At 40.7% G+C, this 21375-nt stretch overlaps 3 protein-coding genes across 7 annotated transcripts; 1 reads left to right on the top strand and 2 right to left on the bottom strand.

The window, feature by feature from the left end:
- Positions 1–2248: 2248 nt before the first annotated feature.
- On the bottom strand, positions 2249–7254 carry LOC132012286 (large ribosomal subunit protein eL29-like). The gene is made up of 2 exons (XM_059392127.1): positions 7177–7254; positions 2249–2875 (listed from the first exon to the last, which is right to left on the bottom strand). The coding sequence occupies exons 1-2, from the start codon at positions 7196–7198 to the stop codon at positions 2370–2372; spliced, it is 528 nt and encodes a 175-aa protein (XP_059248110.1). The 5' UTR covers positions 7199–7254; the 3' UTR covers positions 2249–2369.
- A 124-nt stretch (positions 7255–7378) lies between these two features.
- Positions 7379–18233, top strand: HYLS1 (HYLS1 centriolar and ciliogenesis associated). Of its 4 annotated transcripts, XM_059414250.1 has the most exons (4): positions 7379–7501; positions 9439–9488; positions 15240–15355; positions 16944–18233. In XM_059414250.1, exons 3-4 carry the CDS (start codon positions 15342–15344, stop codon positions 17869–17871), a joined length of 942 nt encoding a protein of 313 aa, XP_059270233.1. In that variant the 5' UTR covers positions 7379–7501; positions 9439–9488; positions 15240–15341; the 3' UTR covers positions 17872–18233. The 4 variants fall into 4 exon arrangements, with proteins under 4 accessions (XP_059270233.1, XP_059270240.1, XP_059270255.1 ...); XM_059414257.1 differs by lacking the exon at positions 9439–9488; XM_059414272.1 differs by lacking the exon at positions 15240–15355.
- On the bottom strand, positions 11491–21171 carry PUS3 (pseudouridine synthase 3). Of its 2 annotated transcripts, XM_059414239.1 has the most exons (6): positions 21088–21171; positions 20260–20471; positions 14291–14715; positions 13612–14177; positions 12339–12529; positions 11491–12197 (listed from the first exon to the last, which is right to left on the bottom strand). In XM_059414239.1, the coding sequence occupies exons 3-6, from the start codon at positions 14663–14665 to the stop codon at positions 11887–11889; spliced, it is 1443 nt and encodes a 480-aa protein (XP_059270222.1). In that variant the 5' UTR covers positions 14666–14715; positions 20260–20471; positions 21088–21171; the 3' UTR covers positions 11491–11886. The 2 variants fall into 2 exon arrangements, with proteins under 2 accessions (XP_059270222.1, XP_059270223.1); XM_059414240.1 differs by lacking the exons at positions 14291–14715; positions 21088–21171 and having other exon boundaries at positions 20260–20282.
- Between the last annotated feature and the right edge of the window lie 204 nt (positions 21172–21375).

Raw genomic sequence — 21375 nt, 5'->3', positions numbered from 1 at the left:
ATTACAGCTGGTTGCCTGGCCCTGGTGGCCAGTGGAATTTGTGTTCATGGTCCCATGAGACTGTAACAAATGGAGAGATAATTCTTGGGAGCTACCAATCTCAGGGCACAGCACAGAGACAGTGACCAAAGATAAAAACATCAGAAAAAGATTTTAAGGAAACAGAGATAAGTGATTAACCTGATAAAGAGTTCAAAATAATGATCATAAAGATCCTCACTAGGTTTGACAGAAGAATAAATGAACAAAGTGAGAATTTTTACAAAGAGATATAAACATTAAGTCACAGAGCTGGAGAATACAATAATGCACTGAAAAATACATCAGGGGGTCCAAGAGCACATTAGATAAAGCATTAGAAAGTATCAGTGGAACACACTCAATGAGAGCAGCAAAACAAACAAAAGAAATTAAAGCAAGTGAAGATAGCTTAAGACACTTATGGGAAAACACTAAGCAGGCCAACATTCATATCACAAGATTCCCCAAAGAAGAGAGTGAGAAAGGGGCAGAAAACTCATTTAAAGAAATAATGGCTGAAAACTTTCCTAACCTCAGGAAGGAAACAGACATCCATATCCAGGAAGCCAGAGTGTTCCAAATAGTGAACCAAGAGACCCCACCAAGACACGTAACCAAAGTGTAAGAATTAAAGACAAAGAGAGAATGTTAAAAGCAGTGAGAAAAAACAACTTGTTGTGTAAAAGAGAAGACTATCAGCAGATTTCTTAACACAAACTTTACAGACCAAAAGAAAGTGGCACAATCTATTTAAAATGCTGAGAGGAAAAAACCCGTCAACCAAGAACACTTTACTCAGCAAAATTATCCTTTAATATTGAAGGAGAGATAAAATCTTCCAGACAAGCAAATGCTGAGGAGTTTATCCCCACTAGACCAGCCTTGCAAGAAATGTTAAAGACTGTACACTAAATGAATGATCCATAAAAGGGAAAGTTGATAGAATGGACTTAATCAAAAGGTAAAATTTTTGCTCGGTGAAAGACCCTATTAAGAGGGTGTAGGATAAGCTACAGAGCAGAAGAACTTATCTGCAAACCACAAACAACTGACTCTTCAACAACACAGTGTTTAGGGACATCAACTTATAGCCTCTGATTCCCCAAAACCTTAACTAGTAATAGCCTACTGTTGGTCAGAAGCCTTACTAATAACATAAACCACTGATTAACACATATTTTGAACATTATATGCATTATATACTGTAGAACATTATATATAAAGTAAGCTAGAGAAAAGAAAATCGTAAGGAAAATATACCTACAGTATTACATTTATATTTATATATATATAAAACAACCCTACATCATCAGTTTACCTGAATGGTCTAAATCTGTGTTGTTGAAGGGTGAATTGTACTACATACTATCTAATAATACAGTCAGTTTTTATTTGGTAGACACTGTGCCAACATGCATTTTCCCATTTAATTTTCATAACAACCTTATGAAGGAAATCAGATTATCATCTCCATTTTAAAAGTGAGAAAATCGAATCAAAGAGAGACTATATAACTTGCCCAAGTCACAGAACTAGGGAGTGGAAGAGTCAGAATTTGAGCCCAGAAATATGACTTCAGAGCCTATACTACTACTGTGCTATACCCTTCCATATCATTAAATGTATTACAGAAGGAATCTGAAAATGAAATAATTAGGGCTGAACTAGTGATGAGTAGTATAAAGGAAATGGAAGTGAGAGAGATGAGGGTTTAAAAGGAAATAAATGGCAGAACTTGGTAACTGTAAGATATATGAGGATGAGAAAGAGTAAAAAATGATCACTACTTAAATGTTGGAAGCCTGGGGAAATGATGATACCACTGAAAGGAATATGGTATCGTAAGGGTGAATCCAGAGGGAAACAAAGAATAGTATTTTAGATATGTTGTATTTGGGAAGACGAAGATACTCAACTAGAAATCTTAGTACACAGCTAAGATCAATTGTAGAAACCAGTAAAGAGGTAAGAGTTGGAAATTAAGATTTTGAAACTATCTCATATAAAATTAGTGGAAGCAATAAAACTATTAAGCTCTCGGGGCACCTGGGTGGCTCAGTCAGTTAAGCATCCGACTCTTGATTTCAGCTTAGGTTATGATCTCATGGGTGAGAGACTGAGCCTCATAATGGGCTCTGCACTCAACAGGGAGTCTGTTGAGATTCCTTCTCCTCTGCCCCTCCCCCACTCTCTCTCTCTCTAATAAATAAAATCTTTTTTTTTTTTTTTTTTTGACAGATCCTGCCGGTTTATTTGTACAAATAGCATAGGAGGACACCAGCCCCATGTGGATAGAAGCCCAGGGGTCATACCAGTCCTTCTGTCCTCACACTGGCAGACAGAAGCCTCTACACTGGAGCCTTTGTGGGGGCTTGGGCACCTTTGGGAGGCTGAGCTGCAGCAGGAGCAGGAGCTGGAGCTGGAGCCGGAGTCGCAGCAGAAGACTGGGACTTGGTTTGGGCCTTGGCCTTGGACTTTGGCCGGCAGAGCCTGAGACCCTTGGCAATGCGGGCACGAGCACGTTTCCCGAGCTTGGGGTGAGCGATGTAGGCAAGTCGATTGAGCTTGCAGCTGCTGCCCTTTGGGTTCTTGGGCTTGACGAGAGCCTTGATAGCCTCGGCACGTGCACTCATGGCCTTGGCGTTGTTGGCCTGCATCTTCTTCAGACCCTTCTTGTTGTGCTTCTTGGCAAAGCGCATGTTCCTCAGGAACCTGGGGTCTACCCCCTTAAGAGATTCATATCTTTGGGACCGGGGTTTCTTGATGCCATTTCTGTGCCATTTTCGTGACTGGTTGTGCGTGGTGTGGTTCTTGGACTTGGCCATGTCTGCACCGGCTGCTGAAGTGCCTTGGGCTGGAAGAGAAAGGGACTCAAATAAATAAAATCTTAAAAACAAAACAACTATTAACTCTCCAAGGGGGAGACAAAGGACCACTCTTTGGAAACCTGCAAAAATTAAGAGGCAGAAGGGAGATGAGAGGAGAACCAGGACAGGGAAGTCTCAAAGAGTTCACCAGATGAGTTTCAAGAAGAGAGTAGTCTTTCTTCTCTTTTCACTCTATATTCTGTCCTGGAAGATCTCATTCTCACTCATTACTTTAATAGCTATCCAGCCACACGTAAATATTACAAGGCCATACCTTGCATCTAACCTCTACATCAGATTTCTAACTGCCTAATTTTACCTTCACCTGGATGTCTCAAGGGCATCTCAAATTCACCATGCCCAAAACCTAACTGTCTCTTAAAATATGGTCTTCTTCCAATATTCCCTATCTCAGAAAGTGGCATCCAGTTGCAAAACCTAGAAACCTACAAATAATCGATGACCTCTTTCATACATCAACCCCAGCCAATTCATGGTCACATCATTTAGGGTTTTATCCAGTAAATCTCTCTTATCTGTCCTCTTCTTGCTATCTTTGGCTATTAACATCCTAACCTAAGCCACAGCCATCTACTGCCTAGAATACTGCAACTGCCTCCAATTTGGACTTCATATAATCTTGCCCTCCTCAAACACATTTTCAATGCACCGAAGATGAAATTTCAAATCCACACCTGAGTATGTCATATAACCCATCCCAATCTGCACTTTAGAGAGTTTCCATAGTTCTTACAATAAAGATTGAATTCTTTGTCTTGGCCTACATGATCTACATAATCTCGCCCTTGCCTACCTCTCCAGTCTTATCTCTACCCTGTCTCTTTCCTGGTCTTTTTTTCAATTTCTTTGATCTTCCAAGCTTCTACCCCCAACAGGCCTTTGCAAATGCTTTCCCTCTCCTTAGAAATCTTCTTTCACCCCCATCTGTCCCCTCCACAACATCTCCCCTACTCACCCTTTAGCTCTTTGTTCAGTGGCACTATGTTAAATCTCCCCTTTATTAGATGTTTTTGTTAGACCATTTGCCTCTCCTTAGCACTGAACACAGCTGTAATTTTATAATAACCTGTGATTGTTTGATAAATGTAATTTTCTTCAGTCTAACTGGAAGCTTCATAAGGGAGGCAGATGTCTTTTTTATTCATCATCAAATCACTAAGACATATAGTACAGTACCTATCATAGGTATCATGAAATCAAATAAAGGATATGTCATTTAAGATGGAGCTAAGAGGCCAAAAAGGGATGGTCTCATGTCCTACCACTACTCACTGTCAATTGTAGATCCCCAATAAGAAGAGATGTGTCTTGCATTCCCAAAAGCAGCAGCCTATACTTGACTACCCCAGAAAAAGGAAGGAGGCTTTTCCTACATGGCTGGCAACAGCCTAGCCAATGAGAGACTGTCACCACTCAGCGAATGAAAATCCACAATGCTTCAAATTTCCAGTTTACTCCAATAAACTTTTTGCTTAAAACAGCCGCCCTGGGGTGCCTGGGTGGCTCAGCAGGTTAAGCCGCTGCCTTCGGCTCAGGTCATGATCTCAGGGTCCTGGGATGGAGTCCCACATCGGGCTCTCTGCTTGGCGGGGAGCCTGCTTCCCTTCCTCTCTCTCTCTCTGCCTGCCTCTCTGTCTACTTGTGATCGCTCTCTGTCAAATAAATAAATAAAAATCTTTAAAAGAAAAAAATAAAAACAGCCGCCCTTCCCAACTTCTTCCTTTTCTTTATAAAAGAACATTCTTCTCCTTTGTTCTGTGTACTTGCCCATCATTTTGCTATATCTTGCATGTCCTGAGTTGCAATCCCCTGCTATTCCTAAATAAACATTTTTGGTGGCAAAAAAACCTGACAGTTTTACTTCTAAGGTTAACAGTGTTCAATACTTACTGAATAAATTATCAAACACTCTCAAAAAAATAAGAGAATGGGAAATGAGCAAAATACCTGGGGATGACCATTAAGAAGTACATTAGCAATATCTGAGAGCACAGTTTGAATATCGTGATGCGGGTGGAATGTCAGCAATGAGAATAGGGACAAGGTGGACAAAGAGGCTGGCAGAAGGCAGTGGGGGAGCAGCATCCAAAGAGCTGTTTTCATTTTGCTTTTCTTTAGGCCAGTGTTCTATTTCCAAGACTGAAAGAAGGACCAATTGCAGACGTCAGATACAAGAGATAATGAGTCTACAGAGACCAGCTACAGTTGACGGAGTTTGAAAATGTCAACAAACAGGTGAGGTAAGCAAACATATCACAAAGGAGGGATTAACTTAAGCATGACAATATAACCAGCTAAAAGTATTATTTCAAGGCAAAGATAAAACTGCTGCTGGGTTAATAAACAGCTAATCCTAAGCAAGAAAAGCATCTGAACGAGAGCTGTTATAACCAAAAGGTAAGGAAACCATATTAAACTGTGTTCATCAGCAAAATCCAGATTATGGGAAACTCCACAGGACCAACAACAAGGTTCTCTCAACAAACTGCACAAGAAGGGAGGAGGAACTTATAACGGAAACTTAAAAGATCAGCCAATCACAATGTATATACTTGGTTGGATCCTGGTTCAAACAAGCAAATTAAAGAAAAAGATAAATGAGACAAGTAGAAAATTGAACACTGGCTATTTGATGATATTAAGGAAATACCTTAGCTATTTTAGGTGTGATACTAGTACTGTGGTTATGCTTTTAAAAAGTCCTTTTTTAAAGTAATCATATTGTAATATTTATAGATTTTAGATGCCTGACACTTGCTTCAAAATGATACAAGAGGAGGTACATGGATAGTGATATAGAACCAACAAGACTGATCATGAGTTAATAATTATTGGAACTAGGCACTAAGTTCATGGGGCTTCCTTATATACGAGTTTTTTGGTTTTTTTTTTTTTTTAATGTGTTTGGAAGCTTCCTTTATGTTTTTAAGGACACAATATGGTTTTTAAGAATAGGATCTTCTTCCATATACTCAATTTGAGATGGCTTTGGTTAAGGTTTCTTGACCTGGGTTCAGTGGATTTCTTAGAATCATGAAGATTATGAAATCAGATCTAGGCAAAATTGGAGCATGAAGTGGTCCACCAAAACACAAGGGTTGAGTTGAACAAAAGAAACCACTTAAAATATGACAGGAAATAGATCCTTCGGGTTGTTATTAATTAAAGGTTTTCAAAGATCGAACTTTATCATAAAGGATGACAAGAAGATAACTGATGGTGGAGGTAAGGAGCATGTTGAATGATCAAAGCAGCAGGTAAGAAAAATGACTGTGCTCTTGTCTTCAAGACAGATTAGGAAGATTTGATGTCAAAGAAAAATCATACAAGATGACCAAACTAGAACAAGGGATATTTACTCATGAGGAAAGAAAAGAATGTGTGGTACTAAAGTAGTGTTGATATTGGAGATCTAGGGGGTAGGGTCATTCAAATCTTTACAACCCACTTTCTGCCATCTTATTCCTTTTTCTTACCCCCCAACAAATGCAAAGTGACTTAGAGGTCATGCAAAGGCCCCGACTAAGGGGGAAAGTGATTGGAGAAAAAGGATGAAATATTATCCGCTCCCTCTCACTGAATCCTGGGTTTAAGAAATAATATAAATTTGTCAACTGGCACCTGCCTGCTTGTGTGAAGTGGGATACCGAACGCTCAGCCTTGGAGGACAAACTGTTCAGCTACGTTTCAGGGCAATGACTAGAACATCGAGTCGTAGGGACATCTAGGGATTTTCTTTCCTAGATCTCATCCTCAGCGATTCCCAAAGCGGGTACATAGACCAAAAACATTTTTGTTTTTAAAGAATAAGATATGGGAAGGGAGTCGACGGGGGCATTCGGGAGGGAAACCGCGAGCGCTGTTCTAGCAAGAAGTCAGTGTGGCTGGAGCACGGGTGCAGACGAACGTCGGTAGGGACAGGACCCACGACAATGGGTCCGCCAGCCTTGGGAGTCTCGGAAAGCACTCAGTGCAGTCTGTTTTTAAACAGAACCTGCGTGGGTCAGAACCCAGGTGGGCCGTCTGAAGAGGCGGATCGCTGGAGATGGCTCCAGCTGAGCTCCGAGAGCCTTCCCTGCTGACGCCACCCACCGCGGCAGCCGTCCGGAGTTGAGAAGAATGGAGACGCCGTCCACTCAGGTGGATTGAACGCTAAGGCCGCCCCTGCCAAACCCCAGCTAACTAGCCGTTAACGAAGGTTACAGAGTCCCCTCCTTCCCCACCCGTGCGCCTGAAGACGACGCAGCCACGGTTCCGGGTAACGCACCGGTACAACGAAAAAGGAGCATTCCCGAATCTACGCCTCAGATCCCGGGCTTCCTCCCGCCAGTCGGGGAAGGGCAAGAGAAAATGAGCACCAATCAGAATGTACACATGGAAGACGACAACCCTCACAGCCAATACGAAGGCTAGAGGGCGGTGCCGAGTCCTCGGGTTCGCTCTTCTGATTTAAACCGCGGCTGCGGGGCGGTTAACTGAGGTCTCGGCGCGTGAGCAGGCTGTGCGCCTGCGCGAGCTACGGGACACTAACGGAAGCCTGCGGAGCTTGGCTAGCCCGGACTCGGTGCGGCGAACGGACCTTGACGGAGCAGGTAAGCCGACAGGCGCTGGAATAGGGGGCGCACGGGCCCGGGAGGGCTGGTTGCCCGCTGCTGTGGAGAGGTCGGGTTTTGAAAAGCGCTGACCATTCAGTTTACCCCCGGCGGGGCTGGGAAACGCCTGAGATTCCTGCTGAACCCAGGTTTACTGCTCCCCAAGGCAGGTGTAAGCTCTGTCGTGCCCTTGGCACGTCTGAGCCCCTCGAGGTCACCGTGGGCGCCCACTGCCTGCCTGGTGGCTGCAGCGGTTGCATGTCGGTGGCCCAGAGGGCGGCGGGGGGCGGTGCCGCCGAGGGAGCCAGGTTCCCCGGAGGCCGCGAGCATCCGAGGCGACAACCACGCCCGGGGCCAGGTGGGTACACGATCGTCTTTGTTGTCTTGCGGGAACCAGAGTCTTTCCAACCCCTGGTTACGTCCTTTGTGAACTTCTGGGTGTCACGGTGCGTGCACCTCTCTCCCTAATGAGTTAGGATAGTGTGGAGAATCGAAGAACCCTATAGTCCTACCCCAGATGAAAATACACCTTTTTTCGGATTATAAAGTTATACAGCCCCATTGTTTTTAGAAATAAATTCAAGAAGTACGAACGTACTTAAAAAAAAATAACAACTAGCTAATCTGCAAAATATAAGCTGCTCTATCTTCTATGTGAAAGTTTCTCCCTAAGTAAAGGGAAAGGCTTACCAGGTCTTTGTATTAAAAAGTAGAATTTACAGTTACCTGTGGGCTTTACTACAGTTTATACTTATTTACAAATATCCATCTTCATACATTCAAGAAAAGGAGAGTGCATAATTTAAATGCAAAGAAAACAGGTTAATCACTGAATATATAGTACATATGCCATTAAAAAAGAAGACAAAACAAAATAAAATAAAAAACGCTCTCAGGGCTTCCGTGTTGGAGATCTTCATAGCCCGGGCAGAGTCCTATTTCATTTCGGTCCCTGCTTTATTTAGCTATTCTGTAGGTAGTTTTGTATTGCATGAACATTGAAATAAATTGTGTAATACCTCTCACAGAGTACCATTTTATTTATATATGTATCTTACATATAAAACATGTTATATATCTTACATATAAAACATATTGCATGTTATATATTCATATATAATGTGTACAATCTCATTTAAACCTCACCACCTATTGGAATAATTCCATTTTTCCAGTGAAGAAAGGAAGATTTAAGGACTATTTCTATCAGTTATTAGTCCCTATCTTGAGTCAGAAGCTGAAATTCCCAAATATTACTTCAGATAACTTAGGTACTTTTGCAAAGTTACATTTTGGGATTCATCATTGCTTCATCTATGATGATTGTCCAAAGTTTATGGTAACTACCAAAAAATATCACTAAATTCTTATTATACTAGATTTTACTTAATATATTATTAAGACCTTGATCCTCTAACTCCCTTGCCTCTATACAATCTCCCAAGCATGGCTTTTAGTGTTTTTTGTCCCATGTATCATTTCTGTAGAGTTGATTTTTTGTGTTTTTTGTTTTGTTTTGTTTTTAGATTATATTTATTCATTTGACAGAGAAAGAGAGCACAAGCAAGGGGAGTGGCAGGCTTCCTGCCAAGCTGGGAGCCCAACTCAGGGCTTGATTCCAGGACCCCAGATCATGACCAGTTGCCCAAATGACTGAGCCACCCAGGTACCCCTAGAGTTGATGGTTTTTGGGGTTTTTTTCCTTTTTAAGATTTTATTTATTTATTTGACAGAGATCACAAGTAGGCAGAGAGGCAGGCAGAGAGAGAGGAGGAAGCAGGCTCCCCGCAGAGCAGAGAGCTCCATGAGGGGCTTGATCCCAGGACCCAGGTATCATGACTTGAGCCGAAGGTAGAGGCTTTAATCCATTGAGCCACCCAGGCGCCCTGAGTTGCTGTTTTTTTAAATAGTGATTTCATAAACCGTTTTCTTTCCAGGTTTTTCTTTAACTTGAAAACTAATGGCAGTGGAGGTACACTGAAATAAGGTAGGAAATTGAAAAACGAAATGTTTTCGTTTGTCCTTACATCAGAATTAAAGGAGAAAGCAATACTTTAAGAACATTCAGGGCATTATGAAATGTTGGTAAATCAGGTTCCAAAAACCAATGACCTGATTCAAAATCTAGATGACCTGGAAAAACTGGCTAGTAAGAATAAAGCTTAGTTATTTTGTACCACTATTTTCCCATCTCTAAAATAAGGATCTTTTCCAGTTTCTACTCTCCTAGAATGTAAAAGCTATGATGTGTCGTCTTCAGTATGACAAGGTCACTTGACTTTTCTACTATTTTACATTCTAAACCTGAAAGTTTTTCAGTGAAGTCTTGTGTCTTTGGCCTACCCACTACTAAGCTTCTGTGGCACTTCCACAGCATCAGTTAACTATGTTCATGTTAATATTCTTTGTAATTGTCCCATATGTTGTCTTAACTAGCAGCTTGAGGGTATAAACCATATTTGTATCCCTAGAGTTTTGAACCTAAGTAGGAACAGTTTGTTGATTGGTAAGACTTTGAATCTCGAATATACAATATATATATATATACACAATATAATTCATAAATGTACAGAAGTGTTACACTTTACAGTGATGAAGATTGAGGCAAAAGGTATATGAGTTCATTTGATTTGATGTTTATTATTTTAATGGCTAGAAGTTCTAATGTATCATTTTAAAAGAACTTTGAACTCGAGTAAATACTGGTGTTAATATTCTGAGGGTTACTTAACCAGCTTTGAGAACAAAGCCCCTTATTTTCCTGTCCCTTGTGTCTTAGATGTGCTTAAGTCTGAAACCTAGTGTTATCCTGAAAGCCACCCTACTTTTGAACCTCACATTTACTCAACCATAAAACCCAGTTTCTCCTTTCTTAATTTCAAAATTCATCTACTTCTTTCCATCCCCTTACTATAAATCTGGTCTAGGCCATCATCATCTAATTCCTTGATTATTCTAACTGGCTCTCCTACCTGGTACCACTGTCTTGCCCTCTTCTAATCCACACCATAACCAGAGCAGTATTTCTGCATCCCTGCTTGTATTTTTTTCCAGTGGCCTCTCAAGATAAAAATCTAAGCTTTTTTCAGGAAGCCTACAGGACTCTACAAACATGACCCTTGCTCCTTTCCTAAACTATGCTCTTGTCAGTGTCAAGCCATACTCCTGTATTTACAGTTACTTGTAGGTAAAATGTTACTCTCTCTCATGCTTTATACAAACTGCATCTTCTGCCTTGGACACACTTAAAGTTTTACTTCTTTATCCCAACTTTAACTGGCTCTCCCTTGTTCTGCAAGATTTAGCTTGGAAATCTCTTTTTAAGAGTTTTCCTTAAACCAGTGTGCCAGGGGGTGGTAAACTCTATGGCCTATTTTTATATGGCCCATGAACTAAGCTAAGAATATTTTTTTACATATGTACAAGGTTTTAAAGAAGAAAAAGATGGGGGCACCTGGGTGGCTCAGTCAGTTAAGCATCTGGTTTCTGCCCAGGTCCTGATCCAGGGTCCAAGGATTGAGTCCCACATAAAGCTCCCTCTCCCCGTTCCTGCTGTTTGTGCTCTCTCAAATAAATAAAAATCTATTTAAAAAAAAAAAGACTCTAACCAGGACTGTTTGTGGCTCACAGCACTAGACTGATAAGCCTTGTAAGCTTTATTCACTTAGGTCACTTTCATGTCATAGTGTGACTTTTGTAAACAAATGTACCAAATATTTAACTAAATTTCTTACTTTTAATTTCTCTCTTAAAAAATAAGACACTCAGGGGCGCCTGGGTGGTTCAGCAGGTTAAAGCCTCTGCCTTTGGCTCAGGTCATCATCTCAGGGTCATGGGATTGAGCCCTGCATCAGGCTGTCTGCTCAGCAGGGAGCCTGCTTCCCTCTCTCTCTCTCTCTCTGCCTGCCTCTCTGCCTACTTGTGATCTCTGTCTGTCAAATAAATAAATAAAATCTTAAAAAAAAAAAAAAAAGACACTCAGGCAAAGCTCTTTTTGAGAATTCAGATAAGTAGTGAATATCTCATTGTTTTTTTAAAAAGACAGCATAACAAATTAGACACTTACAGAATCAGGCTTTAATAAACTTGAACACAAGGCACAGGTTCCCATGTGTATGTAAACTCTCCATTTCACAATTGCTCTTTGCATCTTCTGTCTCTTAATCCTTTTGGGGAGGAATGAGAATGTTTGAACTCTTATTCAGGCTAAAACATCTTTTATAGGGCTTAATAGTCTTTGGGTTTGCAGGGGGATGTTTTTTTTTCTGTTTCGTTTTTTCAAAGAACTAATCATCTGAATTTTAGGACTTCAGCACATGCTTTGTTGTATTTCTTTTCTGTTCACCTACCACTAGCTAGTTCTTGCCTCCTAGATCCTGTTAGAGTTAACTGATGCTTTTAATTTCTGTATCAACACAGACTCTCTTTGTTGGTTTCTCCAAAAGAGTATTTTCTTCTTCCATTGTATCATCACAGTCCCTTTTGGCTTTTGTTTCTTCCTCATGGAATAAAGGTGGGTGCTCGATGCGTCCCCTACGTACAAAATGCTGGATCCGGGATTCTAATCCTTGGCATTTAGGACGATCCATTAGGGGTTTATATGTGCGCATTTTCACTCCTTCTACAAAGGCACTGGTCTGCTTTATGACAGAGGGCTTAACATTTCTCCATTCTATCACTCCATCCATCTTTGGTCCTATAATATATACAATCAGATATTACATGGATGCATACCACAATAGAATCACCTCCAAATGTTATATAACCTTCCTCCCCCCATAGCCCATATAACTTTAGTTTTAGTAAGTAATTGTATCCTAGGATTTTCCTGTCATACCTGTCCCACAGGGTACTGCAATGGAGTCCAGTCCTTGTAGCATGCTATACAACATGTGCGTTTTAACAGCATGATTAGCCCATAGTTGTTGTAGATGGGTAACATTGAACTCCTGAACCTCCCGGTCATAAATCCACTTGATATTTTCAAACTTACAATCATACAAGACTAGAGGAAATTCTACGGCCATACTAGAGAAGAAAAGAGGTAAGAAACAAGGGTGTAAAAATACACAGCAGCCATCTAACAGCCTTGTATTTTAAGAACAAGGTTGGGGGAGTAGGTAATTGGGTTAAAAGGAGGGGGGGAAACTTCATCAGTATCAAGTAAAAGATAAATAAAAACGATCCCTCACCTTGAACAACTTTATAATTAAGAGAAAAAAATAGCAAACCATAGATCAACTAGTTAGGCTTGATCTATATTAGGGTAAATTTCAGTGGTAACAGGTCACCTACAAGTGAGCTGACTCGTCTCAACCCTAATGCTATGAAATTATTTTTTATATTTTTCCAAACTTGTTAATTTTCTATGATATGAAGGAAAAAGTAGATTTCACTGCTTAGGAATGAACTGTTGGTTGATATGACTTCAGCCTGCTCTTAAAAGAAAAGTCTGACTATTCTTTCCATCTTTCCTACCATTTTCAACACTGAAAATTAGGAAAAATTCAAAAGTACAATAATGTAGAGCAAGGAAGATTTAATATGAATAGTTGGAATCCTTACCTTCAGACTTCACCAGAATCTAAAAATAATACCTCTCAGCATAAATTCAGGGGAAAAAAAATTAAAAATGAATGTTACTTTATTTAAGGGGCCTGGTACCAACACCCATTTCCTACTAAGGGTACAGAACGAGAGAAGATAAAGATAGCCCTCCTGCATGTTTATAACATTCTACAAGATAGATTAAATTCTTCATGAAGGGGCACCTGGGTGGCTCAATGGGTTAAGCCACTGCCTTCCGCTCAGGTCATGATCTCAGAGTCCTGGGATCGAGTCCCGCATTGGGCTCTCTGCTCAGCAGGGAGCCTGCTTCCCTCTCTCTCTCTCTCTGCCTGCCTCTCTGTCTACTTGTGATCTCTCTCTGTCAAATAAATAAAATCTTAAAAAAAAAAAATTCTTCATGAAGACAAAATAAGTGACCTAGTTAATCAGACAGTTGTTGGGAGAGGAAGATATGTTAACCTTTAGTTATATAAAATGTTTAATATATTTTTAAAAATTCTAAAGGCAACAGTTTTGGGTTTTTTGTTTTGTTTTTAACTTACCTGTACTGCGGTTTCTGGGGGTTTTTCTCTACATTCAGGAGCTCATCAATAATCTCTGGCTTCTCCATTCCTTGGCCAATCAGAAAAAGGATAGCCATCATACAGCGGACTTGATGATAAAGGAATGCCTGGCCAATCACTTCAAACTGACATAACTGGAAAGGTTCTTGCCATGTCTCCTCATCCAGGGTCTGGCCCACTAGCTGTACTTGAGCAGACAAAATAGTCCTCTGAAAATTTATAACTCCATTGGCTACATCCATTTTACATAAGTTCCTAAAATCATGTGTGCCAACGTACTTCTGAGCTGCATGGTTCATGGTTAAAATGTCTAAATCAGCACGAGGGAAAAAATAGCGGTAAGTCCGCTCCAGACAGCTGAACCTAGCACTGAAGCTAGGTTCCACAGGGGCCCAGGCCAGCACACGGATGTCTGGAGGGAGTACCCGATTGAGAATGTGGGTATAGCGAATCTCTTTAGCAGCATCGTAGACGTCATCTTTTACATTACAATCCTCTGAAGCCCTGCCCTTCAGAAAGTGAGAACGAAGGTCGAGAGAAATCACCTGTGGAATTAAAGAAAGATGTTTGTTTTGGAGACACAATCTGAATTCTTAATATGTAACACCTAGAATATGTTGGTGTTGCTGGCTTTCAGAAAGAACACAGTGGCCCTTACCTGTCCGAAGGCACTAACTCCTTTGTCTGTTCGCCCGCACCGGTGATAGTTGGACGTCTGTCTGCTTTCTACTAGTCGAGTCTTTGTTAGAGCCTCAAACAGTTTCTCTTCAATTGTATTGTTTGTGTTCTCCTGACTGGCAAAACCCTGGTATCCCCAGCCCAGATAGGCTATCTTTAGGGCTACATGTCTTCGACCATGAGCACTGAAATCAAATGCACGCTTAGCTTTTCCAGCTGCTAAAGAATTTTCTCTCACATTTGAATCTTTGTTGTTAGCCTGTTCTTTTTTAAGCCTTTGTACCTCCTGCTCCAGTTCTTGCACTCTTTTTAGGAGTTTCTCAGTCTGGGTTCTATCTATGTCATTTTCAGCCATGATAAGACAACCAACCCCAGGAATAAAGGAATCATACAGGTCCACTCTGCCTGAAAAGAGAAGTAAAAGGACACAACAGTTTCAATGTGAATTACTTTGGTGATGTCAGTATCATTCCATTATGTGCAAATAGTACCTAAGATTTAATTTAATGCCTAAAGGATATATTTTGCTTCTGTCCAGGGAGATAAGAATTGGCTTAATTATTGTGGGTTGATCATCCACATTCTTCTTTTCCATCCTGTCTGGCCAGTTCACAGGCAAAAAGGAAGGGGGGGGGGGTTAAGAAATAGTGAGCTGGCGTTAAAGTTTAGTCAGAATTTAGGGAAAATGTCTGTAGATCCCATTTCTCTCTCTCCTTCATTAGCTGAGATGATTTAAGGACTGATGTTACTGATATTTCTTCCTTAAAACATTTCCTTCTTATTTTTCATTATACTTGTCCAATCTTTCTAATCATAAAACTGTTTATAAAGAATATATGTCTACTCTTTTTCTACTAACTTTCCAATATTTCAGATAAAATTAGTAGCTTGTATGTTCTAACATCTAATACTCAGTTCTGTCTTTAAAGGTGCTACAGTAGACTAGCCTGATTGATGAAACTTATCAATGATTGTACTTCATATTAGAAATAAAGCCTGAAGTCAAGACTTCCCCACTCTAAGCAATTTTGATGGCAGAAAAAAGGTAATAAACATCACTAGGCTTTTTTTTTTTTTTAAGTCAAACTGAATTTATATTTTGTAACTCTAGCAGTTAGTAGAGTCAGGAAAATGTAATTAAGATGTTGAAATTTCTGCTGTATTTCAAAAATATGGGGACGAATATACTATATCCTTAAATCTAGGACAGTGCTAGACAATCTATAACTAACAGTCACTTTGGACTGTCTCCAAATCCCTGCTAAGGCCATGTTATCTAATTCTTGGCAGCTCATTTAATTTTTGGCCTTGAAGAGTTTCTTGTATCTATGATGATTAAAAGTTTAAATACAAAAAAAAAAAAAGGAACTATAAAAGTACTAGAAGAAGAAAACCTTTTTTATAGTTTTGTAATGGGAAGAGCATTTCTTTTTTTTTTTTTTTTAAAGATTTTATTTATTTATTTGACAGAGAGAGATCACAAGTAGACAGAGAGGCAGACAGAGAGAGGGAGAGAGAGAGAGGCAAGCAGGCTCCCTGCTGAGCAGAGAGCCCGATGCGGGACTCGATCCCAGGACGCTGAGATCATGACCTGAGCTGAAGGCAGCGGCTTAACCCACTGAGCCACCCAGGCGCCCCGGGGAAGAGCATTTCTAAGTAAGATCCTGCAGAAGCACAGAAACTGCAGAAAACCAAAAAAATACGACTACCTAAAACACACACACACACACACACACACACACACACACAAAACTTGAAAGCTGGACAAGCAAAAAATAAAATCAGAAGGTAAACAAACTAGGAAGAAAAGTAATTACAGCAAAGGGCTAATTTGCTTAGTACAGAAGTATTTCTATGCATATCACTGCTTTTCTGATGGTTTTGGATTAAGTCACTCATAGTTAAAAGCAACCAAACTGCCTGAGTTAGACTTCCTACTCCACCACTTACTAGCTGTGTAACCTTGGGCTAGTTATTTAGCCTTTCTGTGCTCCATGTTACACATCTGTTGAAAGTAGATAATAAGAGTACCAGTTCCTCACAGGTGAGGGATTACATGAATTAATTAAGCACACAGAAGAATGCTGGATATATAATGTGCCCCTCTAAGTGTATGTCTGTTAAGGATTATGCCCCATGTCATGTAAGTCACAAGTTTTTTGTTTGTTTTTTTAAGATTTTATTGAGAGAGAGAAAGTGGGAGCAGGTACAGAGATAGAGAATCTCAATCTGACCCTGGCCCTGATCTCATGAGCCAAAACCAAGAGTCAGACGCTTAACTAGCTGGGCCACCCAGGTGCCCCAAGTCACAAGCTTTTTTAATGGCAGAACTCACGTGTCCTGTCCTAGGAGCTACTAAAGGTAGCAGGAACCACCAGGCATTAGAAGGTGGGAACAAATAAGAAGAAAGTGGAAATGAAAGCAGATGATGGATTCTCTGCAGCTGAGTTAATCTTCCTCAAAACTATTACCATTTTACCCTGTACGATAATCTACATTTTATAACTCTTAGATTTATGATTGCCTTAGCCATTCTTTCTCCATCTGATTACAATAAAATAGTACACAAAAAGGGAATGAACAGTTTAAGAACTGGGAATTACAGAAATCTGGTCGGTATTTTTTTCTTGCAGAAGGTCCTATAGTGAAGGGGAGCCAATGGAGGAACTCATGGGACTCGATGGACGAAAATGGGCCAATATGGATCCAGAAGAACGAATGTTGGCAGCTGCTACAGCTTTTACCCATATCTGTGCAGGGCAGGGTGAGGGAGATATCAGGAGAGATGGCCAGCCTATCCAGTATGATCCCTACAGTAAAGCTTCAGTAACCCCAGGAAAGCGACCTGCTTTTCCTATGCACCTGCAGTACCCACGCATAGAAAGTAATGCCACTTCAGAAACAGCCTCCGAGGCCTCCCAAAGACTCCGAAAGCCAGTGATGAAGAGAAAGGTGTTGCGAAAGAAACCAGATGGGGAAGTATTAGTGACTGATGAGTCGATTATCAGTGAATCAGAGTCTGGTACAGAGAGTGATATGGATCTCTGGGACTTAAGACAAAGGCTGATGAGTCTACAGTGCCATGAAGAGAGGGAATCCCCAGCTGACATTTCACAAAAACTTAATCTACCACATGAGTACCAAGGAATTTCTCAAGATCAGCTCATTTGCTATCTACGAAGAGAAGAAATGGGCCCTCCGGCTTACGAACAAGACCTGATTGTTGCCAGCCGACCCAAGTCCTTTATCCTCCCAAGGCTGGACCAGCTGAACAGAAACCGAGGCAAGATAGACCGGGTAGCCCGATATTTTGAGTACAAACGAGACTGGGACTCAATGAGGTTACCTGGTGAGGATCATAGAAAGGAGTTACGCTGGGGTGTCAGAGAGCAGATGCTTTCTCGAGCAGAACCCCAGTCCAAACCTCAGCACATCTATGTTCCAAACAATTACTTGGTGCCAACTGAGAAGAAAAGATCTGCCCTTCGTTGGGGTGTTCGTTGTGACCTTGCAAATGGTGTCATGCCCAGGAAGCTTCCCTTCCCGCTTTTTCCTTCTTAAAAAAATTTTTTAACCTCTTTTTATGGGATTGTTTGGGGATAACCCCTTTCTTTATCTCTGTCCTTCTATTTAAATAGAAACAACTAACTTGAAAGCCCATGGAACATTATAGAGTAAGGACCTCACCCATCACTGGTCTTTCCTAGGTCTTTATCACATTGGTATCAAATACCATTTCAATTCCAAATTACACTCAAATCCATTAATTGTAAGAGAAAGCCACAGATCTACTCTTCCCTTTGTCAAGATAGCACTGTTCCTGTTCTATACTGTTTTTAATCTTTGGCCAATGTGAGCTGCTGTTTTTAAAGTTGCTGGGCATTAAGCTTATTCATTAAAGAATTGGGATTTTGTGAACTTGATCTTAGTTTTACTTATTAATACTTCCCAAAGTAAGATAATCTCAAAACTGGTCATGACTCTGCCTCCAATCATTCTCCCCATCATACTCTCACCATGTGAATATCAAGCAAAAGGAAAGGAAAAACTCCTTTATGTACACAATCCTAAAGGAATGAAGAAAAGTTACAACATATTCCATTACTAAAGAAACATAGTAAATTCAGAAAATTTAAATGCTTTTTAATCGATACTCAATAACCGTATTATATGCCATACAGGATTCTAACCAGTTTTATTTCAGAATTACTTCAATAATTTATTGCCCTCCCAACTGTCACTTCTAGAATACAGTGATTTTTACAATTTGCCACTGAGATTTTCTTGCAAATTATGCCTGTCACTCTGAAAAAGAATTTACTAACATCTGAACTAGATGTAGACACAAATACTGAAATGAACATGGCATATTTGGGTATGGACCAAAACACTAATTCTGTTTACCTTAAATTGGATCTATTCTTGATGCTTTTTTTTTTTTAATTTTTTTTATTTGACAGAGAGAAATCACAGTAGATGGAGAGGCAGGCAGAGAGAGAGAGAGCGCGAAGCAGGCTCCCTGCTGAGCAGAGAGCCCGATGCGGGACTCTATCCCAGGACCCTGAGATCATGACCTGAGCCGAAGGCAGCGGCTTAACCCACTGAGCCACCCAGGCGCCCCATATTCTTGATGCTTCTAATCCAGTGAGGAGTATCTAAAATCTGGAGGTTGTGTTTTAGCACTTGAAGCCATTAGAGTGAGAGCAAAAATAGTTAGCTTGTTCAAGGGAAAACAGCTATGTAAATTAGAAATGAGTAACTGACCATGACCATTACTACCCGCTAAAATATATCTTCTCTGTAATATTTAAGCTACATCATTCAGTTCCACTGCAAGGCATTTATTGGGAAAGAAATTGTGACTCAAAGATAGATGTAGAATATGCTCACTGCAAATAAGTAAAAGCCGCAAACTCTCCAACAATAGAGAAATGATAAGATAGAATATTAGCCATTGAAAATAAGGGGAAGCTAATAAAAAAGTGCAAGTTAAATAAAAAAGGCTGTAAACTATACGGTCGCAGACGTGCACATACAAAGCACAAGAAAAAATCAAAATGTAGTGGGATTAAAAGTAGTTTTTATACTTTTAAAAACTTAAAAGCCACATTGCATTTTTATATGCAAATTACACCTAAGACCTACCTCCTTTATATTATCTCAAAGCCTAGTAAGTACCAACACAAAAAGTTTCCAGAGATCACCTAGTTTAACCATTATTTAACCAAATTAGTCCAAAGGACTTAAGCAGGTGGTTAAGATCTGTGGCAAGAAGAGGACCTGAGCCTACAGAGCTTCCTCCAACAAACCACACCCCCACCGCATACCCTAAGCCGATCTAACGCTTGCAAAGGGGCTGCGGAATTACAAGGAGGGAACTGGTGCGTGCGCTGAGCATCGACTGTAAACATCAGCTATCACTGGAGTTTCAATACATTTTTTTGAAAAAAGATTTAAATCTCAAAATATTAGTAACGGAGTAAGAACGCATTTTCAACGATAAACCTTATTTTTAAACCAAAGAGGGAAGGAGGAGCAATAGCCAAAAGACCAGGAGACACGCACTTATGACCAGTAACAGTGAAAAAACAATCGCGTGGAAAGCAATCTCCCAATTTGAAAAAACTGGCCACGCCTCCCTCCCCACATACTACTGGAATCCCGACCTCTACTAGTATTTAGTTTTATGAACAAACAAGAGACAGCTGAGACTTCAAGTCCAAGGGCCCTCTAAGAGTCGAACTAAGTTCCTACTGTTGTGAGTTTCTGCCAGTTTCAAAAAGCACCAGATACAAAAACAGGGTCCTAAGCAAGATCCCACTTCCTCCTATCAGTGCTTTGAAGATCAAGGTATGGGAAAGGGAAAAAAAGGTCCAGCTTTTTGTCCGTTTATCCGTTCCTCTTTGTATAACCCAAAAAAATAATTCATCCCCAAATCCCCTTACTTACCTTCCGGTTGTCGACCACGCAGCTTTTAGCGAGACCGGAAGCTGTCTCTTAGCGTCTTCAGCGCGCGCTCCCAGGGTCTCATGGGAAATGTAGTCCACCCTGTGGGAAATGTAGTTCCAAGAGAGGGAGGTGCAGGCTTGACGCTGAAATCTGCCTAATATTTTCTAGTTTGGCCACTCCTTCTCCACCTCCAACAAAATAGAATCTGGGGTCTATGGTAATACAAGAATAAAAGGATAAATTCCAGTGCGAAATAACGGAAAAGCAGTTTTTCAAATGTCTGCGATCCTTATATGAAAATTAACATTAAAGAACCCGGCCCGATTTTATACCTTCTTAACTTAGTAGAAAGTTATCATTGTGAGACAAAAACATTTGCTACTAGAATCCACATGGGAAGGCTGAAAAGGAATTTGATTAACCTCAAAATAAACGATTGAGGTGCCTGAGAGTGACTCAACGGAGCTGGGGAGTCTTGCTTTCAGCACCACGGAGAGATCATAACTAAGTTTTTGGTTTGTGGGGTTTTGAAGAGATGCTGATCCAAATCTCAAGATTCCAAGCAGAAAACTGAAGTTTAGCAGTCAGTAGTACAAGGAATCTGTGTCCGATTATGCAGATACGGGTAGGAGGTAAAGGTTGTACCGCAAGGAAAACAGTTATCTCAGGACTGCATTAGCAAAGAGCACATACCAGAATTAAAATTAAAGCAAGCCGGTGTGTGTAAACATCACAGGTATTAGAACAGGGACAACAGTTAGAACCTGAACAACCTTACTTCCTTTCAGCATCTTTCGCATTTGAATTAATTTGTCAGCTGAAACTCACCATTTCTGACCCTCTACTTTCCTATGAAATTCTCTGGTCTTTCTGACATCATGTAATGTATAAGCGGATATTTCGGGGAAACAGCAGGAGTTCTGGAAGCCGGGAGGGGGGAGGATCCGGCCTCATCGCCCGGAAAATCGCGTAGTAGGTGTTGGGTAAGGGAGGTAGGACTCCCGAATCAGTGCGGCTTACAGTCTCAAGCTCTTGCTGGCTTAGCAAAGGTCAGGAGCAGGCGAGTGTTCACGACACTGGCGCTGCGTGGCGGGTTCCTGAACCCCCGGCGCCCAC

The sequence above is a fragment of the Mustela nigripes genome, chromosome 1 (genome assembly GCF_022355385.1).
Source record: "Mustela nigripes isolate SB6536 chromosome 1, MUSNIG.SB6536, whole genome shotgun sequence".
Classification (NCBI taxonomy): domain Eukaryota; kingdom Metazoa; phylum Chordata; class Mammalia; order Carnivora; family Mustelidae; genus Mustela; species Mustela nigripes.
Note: the sequence above shows the minus strand (reverse complement) of the source record. Positions and strands in the feature narration are given on the sequence as shown.

Coding starts and splice junctions, on each gene's coding strand:
- PUS3 (XM_059414239.1), bottom strand. CDS start 14,665: ATGGCTGAAAATGACATAGATAGAACCCAGACTGAGAAACTCCTAAAA. Junction 14,178..14,290: donor GAGTTAGTGCCTTCGGACAG/GTAAGGGCCACT, acceptor TTAATTCCACAG/GTGATTTCTCTCGACCTTCG. Junction 12,198..12,338: donor TGCAGTACCCTGTGGGACAG/GTATGACAGGAA, acceptor TATATATTATAG/GACCAAAGATGGATGGAGTG.
- LOC132012286 (XM_059392127.1), bottom strand. CDS start 7,198: ATGCTCCTTTTTCGTTGTACCG. Junction 2,876..7,176: donor GCTCCTTTTTCGTTGTACCG/GTGCGTTACCCG, acceptor TTTCTCTTCCAG/CCCAAGGCACTTCAGCAGCC.